Source organism: Eleutherodactylus coqui, chromosome 9, assembly GCF_035609145.1.
Source record: "Eleutherodactylus coqui strain aEleCoq1 chromosome 9, aEleCoq1.hap1, whole genome shotgun sequence".
Taxonomy (NCBI): Eukaryota; Metazoa; Chordata; class Amphibia; order Anura; family Eleutherodactylidae; genus Eleutherodactylus; species Eleutherodactylus coqui.
The window spans coordinates 77,157,155-77,172,735 of NC_089845.1; the positions used below are offsets into that span (position 1 = coordinate 77,157,155).

Here is a 15,581-nt window from a genome sequence, read left to right on the forward strand (position 1 = left end):
GTCATTGTAGTGGAGTGAGGAGGCTGGGAGGAAGGAGGAGCAGCAGACAGAGGATTCGGATTTGCAGCAGTGGACGGCGCAGAACTGCGTGTTGACGATAGGTTGCTCGAAGCACTTTCTGCCATCCAGGACAGGACCTGCTCACACTGCTCATTTTCTAATAACCGTCTCCCGCGTGGACCCATTAATTGGGCGATGAATGTGGGGACGCCAGAAACGTGCCTCTCTCCTAATCGCGCAGCAGTCGGCTGCGACACACCGGGATCAGGAGCTCAGCCTGTGCCCACACCCTGACTTGGCCCTCCGCGTCCTCGGACGCGTCCACATCCTCTAGGCCTACCCCTACCCCTCAGCATGCTGTATTACCAGTGATTTGATTTCACAGGCAGGAAATAAATTGGCGCAAGACTGCAGGCCAAATATAATTTTTGCCCTTTTTGGAAAACGAAAGGCCCCACTGCCTCTAGTGAATGAATAATCTAAGTTTAATAACTGTGCTGTGTCCCTGCTAATGTGTCACAGAACGTGAGGGTAGCAGAGTTATTATAACTCTGGCAGAGCAGGTATTTTTTTCCCAATTAAGGAAAGCAAATGGCGAAGCCAGCAGTAAAGCGTAGCTGGGTGCGTCTGATTTAGCAATGTTGTTCACGCAGCTCACACGTGTCCACAGCCCTTAGGACGGACAGAGGCTGGACAAATAGATTTGTTTTCAGTTTTTTTCCACCAAAAGGCAGCACTGCGTATATTCTATGAACATGAGAAGTTTAATAACTGTGCTGTGTCCCTGCTTATGTGTCACAGAACGTGAGGGTAGCAGAGTTATTATAACTCTGGCAGAGCAGGTATTTTTTCCCCAATTAAGGAAAGCAAATGGCGAAGCCAGCAGTAAAGCGTAGCTGGGTGCGTCTGATTTAGCAATGTTGTTCACGCAGCTCACACGTGTCCACAGGCGTTAGGACGGACAGAGGCTGGACAAATAGATTTGTTTTCAGTTTTTTTCCACCAAAAGGCAGCACTGCGTATATTCTATGAACATGAGAAGTTTAATAACTGTGCTGTTTTCCTGCTAATGTGTCACAGAACGTGAGGGTAGCAGAGTTATTAACTGTGGCAGAGCAGGTATTTTTTTTCCCAATTAGGGAAAGCAAATGGCGAAGCCAGGAGTAAAACGTAGCTGGGTGCGTATGATTTTTACAGGTTGCAGACGCAGCCGACACGTGTCCACCGGCGTTAGGACGGACAGAGGCAGGACAAATAGAATTATTTTCCGTTTTTTTGCACCAAAAGGCAGCACTGCGTATATTCTATGAACATGAGAAGTTTAATAACTGTGCTGTTTTCCTGCTAATGTGTCACAGAACGTGAGGGTAGCAGAGTTATTAACTGTGGCAGAGCAGGTATTTTTTTTCCCAATTAGGGAAAGCAAATGGCGAAGCCAGGAGTAAAACGTAGCTGGGTGCGTATGATTTTTACAGGTTGCAGACGCAGCCGACACGTGTCCACCGGCGTTAGGACGGACAGAGGCAGGACAAATAGAATTATTTTCCGTTTTTTTGCACCAAAAGGCAGCACTGCGTATATTCTATGAACATGAGAAGTTTAATAACTGTGCTGTTTTCCTGCTAATGTGTCACAGAACGTGAGGGTAGCAGAGTTATTAACTGTGGCAGAGCAGGTATTTTTTTTCCCAATTAGGGAAAGCAAATGGCGAAGCCAGGAGTAAAACGTAGCTGGGTGCGTATGATTTTTACAGGTTGCAGACGCAGCCGACACGTGTCCACCGGCGTTAGGACGGACAGAGGCAGGACAAATAGAATTATTTTCCGTTTTTTTGCACCAAAAGGCAGCACTGCGTATATTCTATGAACATGAGAAGTTTAATAACTGTGCTGTTTTCCTGCTAATGTGTCACAGAACGTGAGGGTAGCAGAGTTATTAACTGTGGCAGAGCAGGTATTTTTTTTCCCAATTAGGGAAAGCAAATGGCGAAGCCAGGAGTAAAACGTAGCTGGGTGCGTATGATTTTTACAGGTTGCAGACGCAGCCGACACGTGTCCACCGGCGTTAGGACGGACAGAGGCAGGACAAATAGAATTATTTTCACTTGTTTTACAAGCAAAAGGCAGCACTGCGTATATTCAATGAATAATAACTGTGTTGTGGCCCTGCCTATACAATTCTTTCCCTGCAGTATCAATGGAGGGTGGAATGCTCTGCAGAGGCGATTTTGAGAAGCCAAAAAAAAATGCAGCACAGCTAACAGCAGCCTGGACAGTACTGCACACGGATAAATATGGCCCTAGAAAGGACCGTTGAGGTTCTTGAAGGCTACACTCACTCCTAACACTCTCCCTGCCTATGCAGCACTTCTGTCCCTAATGCCAGGTGCAACGCTCTGCAGAGCCGATTTTGAGAAGAAAAAAAATGGCACTGCTAACAGCAGCCAACACACAGCTATCAGTGGCCCTAATAAGGACCTTTGGGGGGTCTTGAAGCCTACACTAACTACCAATTCTTTCCCTACAGCAGCTCCGGTACAAACAGCACTGTCCCTCATCTAACTCACCAGGCATCTGAGCCGAACCGCGGGAGGGGCCGACTTTTATGTTCGGGTGACACCTGATCTTCCCAGCCACTCACAGCAGGGGGGTGGTATAGGGCTTGAACGTCACAGGGGGAAGTTGTAATGCCTTCCCTGTCTTTCAATTGGCCAAAAAAAGCGCGCTAACGTCTCAGGGAAGGAAGTGAAAGTAACCAGAACACCGCATGGTGTTCGTTACGAATAACGAACATCCCGAACACCCTAATATTCGCACGAATATCAAGCTCGGAAGAACACGTTCGCTCATCTCTAATAAAAATACATTTCTACATTCAGTAAGTGGAAATGTCTAATTCTGCAACTTTATGACAAGTATTGTGCACACCAGATGTTCTCCATGTGTGGCCTAAAAGGAATACATGTGTCATTCCTACATGTCATTTTCGGAAAAACAAGGGTCTCTACATTTATGGTACATTAAAATCATCCACATGAAGTTACAGTTTTTAGCTACATGATCTGGGAAAACCCACTGTATCTGCAACCTGAAATCACTTAAACTGCATTTTAATGAGAGAAGATCTTGTAAAAAGTGACTCTGAGTCCCGATGTCCCCGAGTAACGATCCATAAACTTGTGTACATAAGCTAAAGTGAATTTGGAAAATAGTCACTTATTTCTAATTGAAATATTATTCTAATGGTGCCTTTACCTTCCAGCGGATCTGTCCCTGTACGCCTACTAGGGCGAGGACTATAATGATTACAGCCACTTCCATGTAGTCATTATCATGTTACCCAAGAAAGGATGTTCTTCATATCCGTACTCCTGAGTCTATTGCTGAGATTTGCTGTTTACCCAACCCATAATGCATGTCTTGTTTCTGATTTACTTTCTCTCATATAACTTTAGAACTTACTTCCATAACTCTTTCTGTATAGTTCATTGTATTACAGCATGATAGCTCCAACATCCCACAAGCCCCTTACAGTCTCGTCTGCAGCATACTAATGATTGACCCCCGGAGTCCTGAATAATCTAACCGCATTTTCTATATTGTAGTGCAGTGAGCAGCTTGGAGGCATAACCCATTAACCCTTGTGGTATTCTGTACATTCCGGGAGAACAATGCTTTATTGTGGATTGTTCATTAACTTTCTTTCTGAAGTATCAAGACTCTTGATACTTTTTGGTGACTTTACTTTTTAGCCTGGAAGTGCAGTGAGGAGGGACACGGGGAAGGAGGTTGTGTTCTACCAAAAGCCTTGTTGTGTGTGTGTGTGTCCATAATTATTCAAACTGTAATAAACTTCATCTGGATATGGTTATCTCTGCTCACATGAATGTGCCGTGTCACCAGGCCTTCTCCTTTATAATAATAGAAACATTTAATTATTTTTTTCCCGGGAAGGATTTTAATTTGCAGTCAATAGTAAACTTTTTCATCTTTAGTTTGCAGGGCTGCTTTTGTTTCAGTTTTTCTATACATTGCAGTTTAAGGGCTCAGTCACACGGGCACATCCGGGCGCCCATCTTCCTGCAGGATAAGACGGCCGCACTGCAGGTATGGACGACTCTCCGCACCGCCGGCAGAAAGAACACATGACCGGCTCCATTGCCGGTCATGTGTTATTTCTTCTGGCACTGCGGGTAGTAGTCCGCACTGCAGGTGCGGCCGTCTTCTTCGTGCAGGAAGATGGGCGCCCGGATGTGCCCGTGTGACTGAGCCATAATGCTGGCTGCACACGACGGGGTTGGATTCCGCATGCGGGAGTCCGCAGCGGAATCCAACCCTGTGCTGAGCCGGCATCTGTGCGTACCTGCTTTTCTTCTTTTTTCTATACTGCGGATGGTCCACACGGTGAGCCGTTGGACATGCACTGTACAGTTTAGTTTTTTTTAAATCCTAGCTTTTCTCATGTCATCACTAGGTGATGACACAGACTCTCCTACCTTTCTGCAATGTCATTGCGAAAGGGCCGTGGGTCGGACTGCTTCCATTGACTTCAATGGAAGCTGTAAGTGCGGAATCCACACAGAAATAGAACATGCTGCGATTTCTCCTATGCAAGCAGAAAATCGCAATTGCTTTCCCCTCGTGTAGAGAAAAAAGCTTTTGGCCATAGCATGCTACGGGTGGTATTTGCTGTGGAATTCGGAGGCGGACATTCCGCAATGCAAATCCGCTCGTGTGCAGCCGGCTTAAAACTTATTTCTTTTGCGCAATGTTTTTACAGGTCTTCTGGGTTTTTTTCAGAGCTATGTATTTTTCTCCGCTGCAATTTTTCATTTTCTTTTAGATTTGTATCTGCATACTTATTAAGAGTCACAAATGTAGCATACTGAGGCCGGCTTCACACTGATGTATTTGCGTAAAACACAAGAGAATAAAACCCATTCATTTCAATGGGTTAGAACTCTGACATTTTTTGAGCACACATTTCTTGCGTGCAAAAAAATAGGTCTGTGTATTTGCGCAGTGAAGGGCTCTATAGAAGTCTATGGAAGGTGCCTAAATGTTCGCAAAATACACAACGGGATGCACAATATGCTGCGCACAACTATGGTGAAAAGAACACATCTGGACAGCACTAGGCTAAATAGCCTTTTGAATGAGGATAGATGGGTGTAGCACACATATATATATATGGGGCCTGCTTGCAAAAAAAACCGTACATTACACATACGCAAATCAACCTAGTTCACTGCACAAGGAGCCCTAAGTATGTGTATTAGTTTCCTAATATATACCATATGTACAGGGCTTGTTCATTTTTCTGGATGTAGCCATTACAACTAAAAATAAAACACCCAGGGTTTACTGTTTTGGTTGTGTGCAAAGAAATTAAAATAATGCACATCTAGCAAAAACTGCTTCTTTTAATTTATTTAATGACTAAATAGCTTAAGATGTGCTTGTTTTCTGCCAAAACCAAATTTCTTGCTCGAGTTATGTCCGATTGCGATATGAACGGAGCTGGCATGAGAAAATAACCTATCATTTTCAATTTGTCTATGCACATGGGCGGTTTTTCTCTTGGATTGGCAGAAAAAAATCGTTGCATGCCCTATTTCTTTGGCAATATCGCCCATTCAGGTACTGGTGCATTATGTATCCACCAGAATTATGGGTAGAGACCTAGAGAGTGATGGGTAATGCCCCCAAAGCTCCGGATTGGCTGAAGTCCTGGTGTGCTAGGAGCTGCCCTGTGTGTTTGCTATCGTGAAGAGGCTCCTCTTCCAGCAGCCGCTGATTCTGCGAACGAACGGAGATAGGTGGCCGGCGGAGACAATGAAGGGGCTCCTGCAGCAGCCGCTGATCCTGTGCGGCCAGCAGAGACAGTGACAGCCAGGCAAGGACCGCAGATGGGTGGCACACGGGTAAAGACACTGTGTAGGCCTAAGGCCTCTTTCACACAAGTGAAGCATTTTAAGTCCAGACGCAACGCCAGTGTAAAAGAGTTGCACAAATCTTGCACAAATGTAAACTGATTTTTTTTTTGTCCTGCATTGCACCGCAATGCGATATGGGTACAAAACCGTAGCGTGTCCTATCTTTGGTCGTGCCCTTGCATCGCATCTCCCATTGCATTTAATATGGCTGGTGGCAGCATTACACCATGTGATATGTGCACATGCTTCGATCCAGAGCTTCCCCATTGAAAACAATGGGAGAAACTCCATGATCCTCCGCCACGGCTTTCAGCTGCTTAAGAATTCTTCCCCCTGTCATCTCCCTGCTCAGCTATGAATTCCTCCGCCATCAGTGCTGTGTAAGTAAGTGCTGTGATTGGATCGAGCACCAGCCAATCACAGCCGGCGCGCGATAAACCAATAACAGCCATTCAGTGATGTCATTCATTGAATGGCTGTGAATAATCGAGCGCCGGTTGTGATTGGCTGGCGCTCGATCCAATCACACTGCTTACTTACACCTCGCTGATAGCGGGGGAATTCAAAGCCGAGCAGGGAGATGACAGTGGGGGGAATTCTTAAGCAGCTTGCTGCACCGCCAGGGAGACCATTACACCGGGGACACAGACGCCGGCTCGGAGGTGAGTATTGTGGGGGGGGGGGGGGTTTACCTAGTCCCTCTCTCGAGTATAAGCCGAGAGGGGCTTTTTCAGCATTAAAAAAATGTGCTGAAAAACTCGGCTTATACTTGAGTATATATGGTAATTTGTTATTATTAATCATTCTTAGCCGTATGTTTTTTCATAAATCTGAAAAATCCCTTTAATTCATAAGTCGTTTTCTATTATTATTCTAGGATGTCACAGTGAAATACATTCCCTTCTTGCTCTCCAGTCATCTCTTCAGTAGATTACTCCTTCTCTTTGTTCTGCCCCATAATTGCTATGAGGTTTGCTTCAGTAGATGACCTTTTAGATTAAGATTGAGGTCAGCCCTGTGATTTACACCAAAATAATGCTGTTCTTTGACATTTCTGAACATTGCACTACTTCCCAGTGTCTTACACATCTCTGAAAGCTTTGAACTGAAGTCTTCAGACTGATGTACTGAAAGAAGACGATAAACAGTAAATTGAAACACTCCCAACTTTCATTCCCAATGACCTCTTGTATACACTAGATTTAGATCAAGCGGGGTCTGTTTAATCCTTTTTTAATTTAGAACTTCTGGTTTGTTTTCAGAAAGCAGTGAATAAAACATTCTTAGTTTTCAGAAAGCAGTGAATAAAACATTCTTATCACATTTGGAATGTTTTATAATGCAGGAGAATTTGTAATATTATGGCAACAGTTATCTTGTATATTCTCCAAATAGGGTCAAGAATGAAGCTATACTTTAAAGGGGTTGTCCTAATGACAATTTATAGAGGGGGAGTTTCAGATGACGGTCCTATGAGCCACAGGAGCTCCTGCTTTGGTTGATTCAACAAGACTTTGTATGGCATGGTCACTAGAAATGAGTGAGCATACTCGCTAAGGGCAATTGCTCAAGCGAGCATTGCCCTTAGCGAGTACCTGCCCGCTCGAGAGAAAAGGTTCGGCTGCCGGCGCGGGTGAGCGGTGAGTTGAAGCAGTGAGCAAGGGGGGGGCGGGGGGGGGGGTGGAGGGAGAGGAGAGATCTCCCCTCCGTTCCTCCCCGCTCTGTCCCGCCGCTCCCTGCCTGCTGCCGGCACCTGAACCTGCAGTCTCGAGCTGGCAGGTACTCGCTAAGGGCAATGCTCGCTTGAGCAATTGCCCTTAGCGAGTATGCTCGCTTATCACTAATGGTCACCCATTCATTCAAGGTGCTGTTGTGTAATGCTAAATTAGGATAGTCTCTCATACAGATGCTGTAGTGTTGTTATAACTGAGACGTCTTGAGAACTTTAGTTAATATCAGTTTATGTATTAGGTGCAGCTAGATTAATAATGTATGAAAGCAGAAGATGAGTTTTGGAAGTTGGAAAATGAAGTCTTGGAGGAATAAAAGGCAATGAAACATTGCATTGCCTATAAACTAAGATTCTTGAAGTTTTGAGCAACGTTCTGTTACATGTACACAGTAAGTGTTCAGGTCAGGCTATTCCTGAGCATCAGATCTGTACAAGTTAAAGAACACCCCCGTTATGGTTTCCAACCCACTAAGATCATCCCTCATGAACGCCATATTCTTATTTCTACTAAGCATTGCTCAACCTCGCTGATCAACTTTCCGTTACACATAATATAGAAACATCTATATGTAGCAAAGAACTGTCAGACATTTTCTCTTTTAACCATTGTGTAACACTTAAGGTTAATTTGCTTCAGTTTTTTGTAGCAATAGTTTAATCATCTTTTTCTCACTGGTGGTTTAGTAAATCTTGTCCTTTACGACAATTCTGCCCTTGGTGTACTGGAAATCAGATCTCTATACACTGACTTCCTGGTGTATTTAGATACAGTAGCCAGTCACAGGAGGCAGAGCTGTAGGAGGAGGGACAGAGCAGCATGCTGAACCAATGATGAGACAGGGGGTGTGTCTCAGACAACCTCAGACTTCCTGTAGGCAATGTAGATAAGCTGTATTCATAGAGCACAGCTCTATGTTAATGAAGGAAAGCTAAAAATCAGAAATGAGCAAGTAATAAGGAAAGTAAATAGCAGGCAAGCATCCATGTTTACTCATGATTGATATAGAAACAGAGCTGATCAACTTACTTGGAAAGGTGATGTATAGTATATATACAGTATTTGCATAAGTAACAAAGCCAAGGGCCTACTTTCCTGCTTGCTTTCTCTTTAAATGATACAGGAAAGCAACCATTATTAAAGGGCTTATTCACACCTGCGTTAGGGCTCTGTTTTTACTTCATCGTTCCATATCTGGAGCAGAATAGTGGGATTAAAATGGAAATCATTGCAGTGGGTTTCCGATAGCTTCCTTTCCATTTTTTTTAACTGAATAACTAGCGCTGCAGACTGAATTATTCGTTCACTTAAGAAAAAACAAAACAGAACGGAAGCCAATGGAAAGTTTTCTGTTTGCTTTGTGTGTTTTTTTGAAAACTCAATGGAGAAAAAATGGATCAGTTTATTTGTTTTAATTCCATTACTTTGCTCCAAAAATAAATGACACAGAGACAGAAATGCCTAACGGAGTCCTAAAACAGGTGTGAATGGGCCATTATTTCTTTTTTCCAGTTGCTTATATAACACCTCACAGACTCCATTGTACGCAAATTGTAAGAACTCTGAATCCCGTTCCCCAGGTCTAATGTTTCTATAACATACACACTAGGACCAATTTCACAGGAGGCCAGTTAACCTTTAGCAGATATTTTTTGGATTTAGGGGGAATCCAGTATACTATATAGTATTCAGATTCACACCAGAATGGTTGATGGTATAGCTAAGGGGGGATTAAAGTTAGTTTATATTAAAATTCATATGCCACAGTGCAAAAGTGAAGTCTAGATGAAGGCCCGTGTGATTAGTATTACATTTCTTATTTGATAATAGTCTATTTAGGACATTTCTGATTGTTTTCATGACTTCTCTGTATGAGAACCCTTGTCCACTTCGTCTCCTTTTGCCACTAATAATTAACCATTCCGAATTTCCCCAGATTAGAGGAGACACCTGATCCTTTTAATGTGTTTGTTCTAGTTTTTACAAATACCTTGTAATTAAAGACAATGGTCCTTCAGCCCTGAGCTGACTGTTGATTTAACAGATAATTGATAATACTTAAAGTTCTTAGTACATTCCATTAAACCCATGGTCTGCTGCTAATATATCCCAGAATTCATCATAGAAACAAAGTGTTGATTTAATATCATGAACTTATCTAACAAACGTTAATGGAAGAAGAAGCTACTTGTGCTCCCTCTCTGATAAGAGTTAGGCCTCCTTCACACGGGAATACAAAATTCGCAGATAGTGCTGCAGAAAATTGTATAAATGGACAATTTCCCACTATCAAGTCCCGAACGTAATTAGCGATGAAATTGCCTATTCACACGATTAGGAGCTGCTTGTTGCTTTAAAAAAGCGCTGCTGCTTCGGGAGGAGAAGGAGAGCGATAAAGGGAGTCCCCGGGGGAACCCCCTTCATATCAGCGGAGCTTCCCTTCACTATAGAGAGAGAAAGCAATGAAGGGAAGACCCAAGAGAACCCCCTGCCTCTCAGCAGAGAGGAAGGGGGTTCCACCTGGGACTCCCTTTATCACAGCGCAAGGCCAGGGCTCCCCCTGCAGGGTAGATTTAAGGGATTCCCCCACTACAGGGGAATTCCTTTTTCTCCCTTGCAGGGGAACTTGGCTCTTCCCAATATGGGGGAATTGAATTCCTCTTTCTCCCCTGCCGGAGGAACCCTGCATCTGCACTACTAGGGAATTAATCACCCTTTGGTGGCTACCTCACATAGTCTGCCATAGGATTCTATGGAGGCTTCTGTAATTTTAAGCCAAAAGATAGATCAAGACCTATTTTTCCACGCTGCAGGGAATTTCAATCACTTAAATCCCACTGCTAAAGTCCTATCTTTTTTGTTGCCATTTTTTGACGCGTCTAGAAGTCCTTCCTCTGAAGGTTTCCATAGGAAACCATTGGTTCTATTAATCATGATTTTTTTAAAGCATGTAACTTAGCTGCAGAAAACCGTCCATGTGAAGGAGGCCTTACTTCTAGATTTAGTGGACATATGTTATTGTTATCCTTTACGCTCTTAATCTGTATTGCATGGTCCGTAGACCAGTGCTCATATTGGCATTGGCTTCATACAGCTGCTTTATAAGCGGTTGGGATAGATGAATGGAACAGGGGTGTTACATGGGGCACTTGATACTTGAAGACTATTCTACTGTGCTCTTCAAGACTGCTTATAGATTGCATGCAGGAAGTTGAATGCAAAGAAGTTAACTCTGCGATATAATTTTCTAAGGCAAATTAAAACCTATTACAGGAAGACATAAATGTAGAACAAAAAGTAAACATCCTCTGCCACTTCTCTTGGCAGCCTAGCCATGGATGCCTCAAGGAGGTGCTCCCAGCTGTCTACTGTCTGCCGCATAACAATGTCTCAGAATCCCACTCATTTCCTGTTCAGTAGGAGCCTTTTTGTCCTGGCCAGGTGTCTGCAGACTTTGAGGCCACTATTTTGGCACACCACTTTATCCAAGAGAGGAGTAACAATTCTGTACTTGTTGTTACAGTTGCTTTTCTAATTGCTGATATTTTACTAAAAACACGAGACAAATGATGACAGTTGTATCCCATATTATGGGAAAATACAGAAAGTCTAAATAACAAAGAGTAAAGCAGATGTAATATATTTACACTAGAAGGCGACTGCGATGGGGTTGCAAGGAAAAATACAACGACTGGATTAATAGTCTTTTAGCTTCTTCTTAGAAATACCGCAGTTATCCTCGGTGTGTATACAATACTTCTAAAAGCGCATGGCTGTATTAGAAGTCAATAGAGCCCAGGTGAAATAATGAGAAGATGTACTTCCAATGTGAAAAAGTATTAATCGGGAGGTAGGCTACATTTTATTTTAACTCTGCCATATTGAATTCCGCTCAGGTTTTTCAAATAGGAAAGGGATTATGTGATATATCATTCTTGGCTAGAGTTTACTTAGTAACGCACTGATGGGGTCAGTTCTGACCTATCTTTTCTTGTAAATGGTATCGGACATCCAGGGCCTTTTTTCATTGAGGGATTATTTAACAATGAGAATGACCTTCAGATGTTACAGGATGCCATATTCCCATCTGGGCTTAATGAGAACAGTGAGTTCCGACTTTCCTTTCTGTGGCTGTATGCAGATGGCTAAATATGCTATTACCTGGGCACTGGATTGGGCATAGAGGTGCAGTAGATTGGCTGCCAAGGTCGCAAGACTTAACGCCTTTGGACTTTTTTCTCTGGGACCATTTAAAGTCCCCTGTGTACGAGGAAAATATATGCAATAGGGTTCACCTGAAATGGCCAATCTTAGACCTAATGCCCACAGGCGAATTTCTGCCGCATTTTACTCCGCGGCTATTAGGTTCCATAGCTTTTTTGCCTTGCAATGTTCATGCTGCGGAATTCCGCAGCGTGAAAGAAATTGTGGCATGTTCTATTTGCAGTGGAAAAATGCGTGGTGGGCTTCCATTGTAGTCAATGGAAGCCATCTGGTGTGGGATCCTTCGCTGTGATTACGCATCACCACCCACCGCGGCGCATCATGCTCTGCACTGTGCACGTGCGCCGTCTCTCTGGATGGGACTCTCATGGCGGATTCGGAGAGGTGAGTATGGGGTCTTTGTGGGGCACCGTGTCGGACTCTGCTGCGATATTCTGCTGGCAGAGTCCGACAGGGCCATGGGCATGAGACCTTACAGTACTGCCTGCAGTTCACCTGCAATTCTTCAACATGTTCATCAAGACATGTTACACCATCTGGCAGAATGATGGAAACATCAAACATTTCATTTAAAGCACCTTGTGAAACGTTGACCTCACTTAACTCCTAAACAAGTGAAGATAGATATTGATGAATATTGATAAATCACATGACTCCTTTCACATTTGAAAACTTGAGCTAAATTCAATATGAGGGAATTCAATATGGCCACTAAAGTGACTTCACCATCAAAAAAATGCAGCCTTTCTCCCAATTCATACTTTCACACATTGTAAGTCAATTTTTTCAATGTTAAACACCAGTTAACTAGGCGTGTCCATACTTTTGCCTCACCCTGTATATGCAAATATATAGTGTGGTATCATCAGGCATTCACATTTCAAATGTAAAGTTTAGACTTCCTAAACTGTTATTCCACCGATGTTGGGATTAAGTGGGTTGTTCTATTTTCTATCTGTTTTGCTGCAGGAACCAGACAGCTCTGTACATTGTGCAGTGGCCCAGGTTGGTACTGCAAACTGAGTCCTATTGAAGTGATGGGACTGAGCACTCAGTACCAACCCAGCCCACTGCACAATGTACAGCGCTGTCTGCTTTCTGCAGCAAAACAGTTAGAAATGGGACAAATACTATGGAAAAGTTGGTGCTGTTGTTGATGCATATCTTTTCTAAACCAAAGGAATGGAAAGCATGGAGAGGTATCTACAGTGCCAATATCATGTATCAAGACAATCTGCTGCATGATTGTGGTATGATACCAGGGCTGCTCAGAGGTATAATAATGTCACTCAGCAAGTATCACAGTCCACTTATTGTATGGGAAATATTAGAAACTGAGAACTATTTATATTAGCATCAATCTTACATAAGGTTGGTTGACAGAACTGCCCTAGAATATCCTGTCTGAGTAAAATAACATTAAAGAGGTTATTGGGGATTAGAAAAAAGGCTCTGTTTATTTTTCCATAGGTAGCACCTCTCCTGTCAATGGGCTATGTCTGGCGTTGCAGTCTATCACCACTGAAGGGAACTTGGTACAGCAGCAGTGCCAGATGCAGCCTACAGGCAAGCTTTAGAGTTGGGACAAGCTCTTGAAATCCAAGGTAGGGGTTTCAAAATGAATCACCCCCTCCTAGTTTCCTGAACATGATATCAAAAGGATATCTTTCAGATGTACATTTAGCCAGCAGCCCTGATCCATTCAGCAACATACACTGGCGTAACTATAGGGGATGCGGTTGCACCCGGGCCTAGGAGCCTTAGGGGGCCCATAAGGCCTTTCTTCTTCATATAGGGAGGCCAGTACTATGAATAAAGCATTATAGTTGGGGGCCCTGTTACAGGTTTTGCATTGGGGCCCAGAAGCTTCAACTTATGCCTCTACGTTAAGGGGTTAAGAGAAGTTGGAGGGCCCTTAGATAAACTTTTGCACCTGGGCCCATGAGCCTTCAGCTACGCCCCTGGCTACATGTGTGTTCGGCTTCGCTAAAAATGAATCTATATGTGTATATCGAAATAGGGAGTACAATAGGCACAAACGTTATACATATATATTTATAGGTGTGCAATTTATTTCCTTCACAAATTGCACTCCCTATCTCAGTGGTGCCCTATGCAGCAGCCTACTCTGCCTTCTTCTCATCCTGGTCCTGATAGACTTGATTTTGTTTCTGGGGGGAAAAAAACAGACCCTATCAAACATATCTGTCCCTCCGTCCATCCATCTATCTATCTATCCGTCCATCCATCCATCCCCTTATCACAGTTCTCCTTGTACTAGTGCACATGATTGGTTATTTGGCTCCCACCGTCTGGCCCCTGTCTGTCTGCTCTGTGCTCCAGGCACGGAGGCAATCATGCAGTTCAATTGCCAAAAAAGCTTTCGGATTCTTCTATCTGTGCTCATGTTTCAGGAGTGCAGAAACTGCAAATCTTGCAAATTCCTTTTATTATTTCAGCAGCTCTGTCTGCCGGGTAATGTCTGTTCTGTCTTGATAACTTATCTCTGTGGCTTATTTCCATACTAAACAGATACAGTATGTTGCTTTCACAGTTTAGTCTGTGCAGTGAACTTAATATAATAAATGTCAAGTGTCTATTTATCTTGTATTAATTTCTTTCTTCTGACTTCGCTGCACTTTAAGAAGCTGGAGGGACACGGACTGAACTTAAAAATATCACTTATATATAAGTAAAATATTCCGAACCTTAAGAATGTGTAGAATGAATAGCAATGGATTGTGTTTCACAAGAATACTCTTCTTCTTCTGTCTGGTTTCAGGCTTGTTCCCTGCTATCTTAAACCTCGCCAGTAATGCAGATATCACCACCAATGCTACCTGTGGAGAGAATGGACCCGAGATGTTTTGCAAATTGGTTGAACATGTTCCAGGAAGTATAGTACGGAACCCACAGTGTCGGATCTGTGACCAGAACAGTGTGAATCCCAAAGGTGCATTTTATATTTGATATGGTATCTACCAAGTCTTAAAGACAGTCTTGCCATTGATTTAAAAAGTTGTCCTAAATGGCTTTGGCACGGGCCCATCATCAGGTCTGCACTTTCCAATGAACGATCGTTCACTTGACAATTGGGCTGTGTAAAAGGACAAACAATTAGCTGATGAACTAGTGATTGCTCATTCATCCACTGATCGTGTTGTTTAGTTGAGCATGAAACAGTGCAAAAAAGTTTAGTAAAAAGCGCCGATATGGGCGCTATAGCATGCAATTGTGCGCCCTGCATATGCGCTTACGCCCGTGTGTGGCCGCCCTAAGGGCTCCTTCACATGAGTGTAGGTGCTGATACACTTGCGATAGCGAGACTTTTTGCGCAGAGAGCATTTCTGTGCTGTTTATTGTACTTTCTGCGCTGTGATTGAAAAGGCTGTGCAACCTAATTAGTCCCAGGTGTTATCGATTTCCCTGCAAAATTACACAGTTCATTGCACAATTTCACTGGGATCGGGTGTGCTGCTAGGGCGCCTTATGTGCACAACTGTGTACAAGATCAGAACATGAAAGTGAGAATGAACCTATAGAAAACACTGGGTTGTATTCTCTGTGCAATACAGCCGGCTCCATTGAAAATAATGGGCTGCAGGGCAGCGCTGTAGTAATTTTCGGGGAAGGGCTTAAAATATAAGCCCTACCCTGAAAACCATCCTAAAAATGTGCAAAAATAAAAAAAG

At 43.4% G+C, this 15,581-nt stretch overlaps 1 protein-coding gene across 1 annotated transcript in view; it reads left to right on the forward strand.

Moving 5' to 3' along the window:
* LAMA1 (laminin subunit alpha 1) overlaps positions 1–15,581 on the forward strand; it is a 203,723-nt gene that overhangs the window by 28,144 nt on the left and 159,998 nt on the right. The window contains exon 2 of the mRNA XM_066579574.1: positions 14,672–14,842. Within this exon, the coding sequence (XP_066435671.1) occupies positions 14,672–14,842 (171 nt within the window). The remainder of the gene's footprint in view (positions 1–14,671; positions 14,843–15,581) is intronic.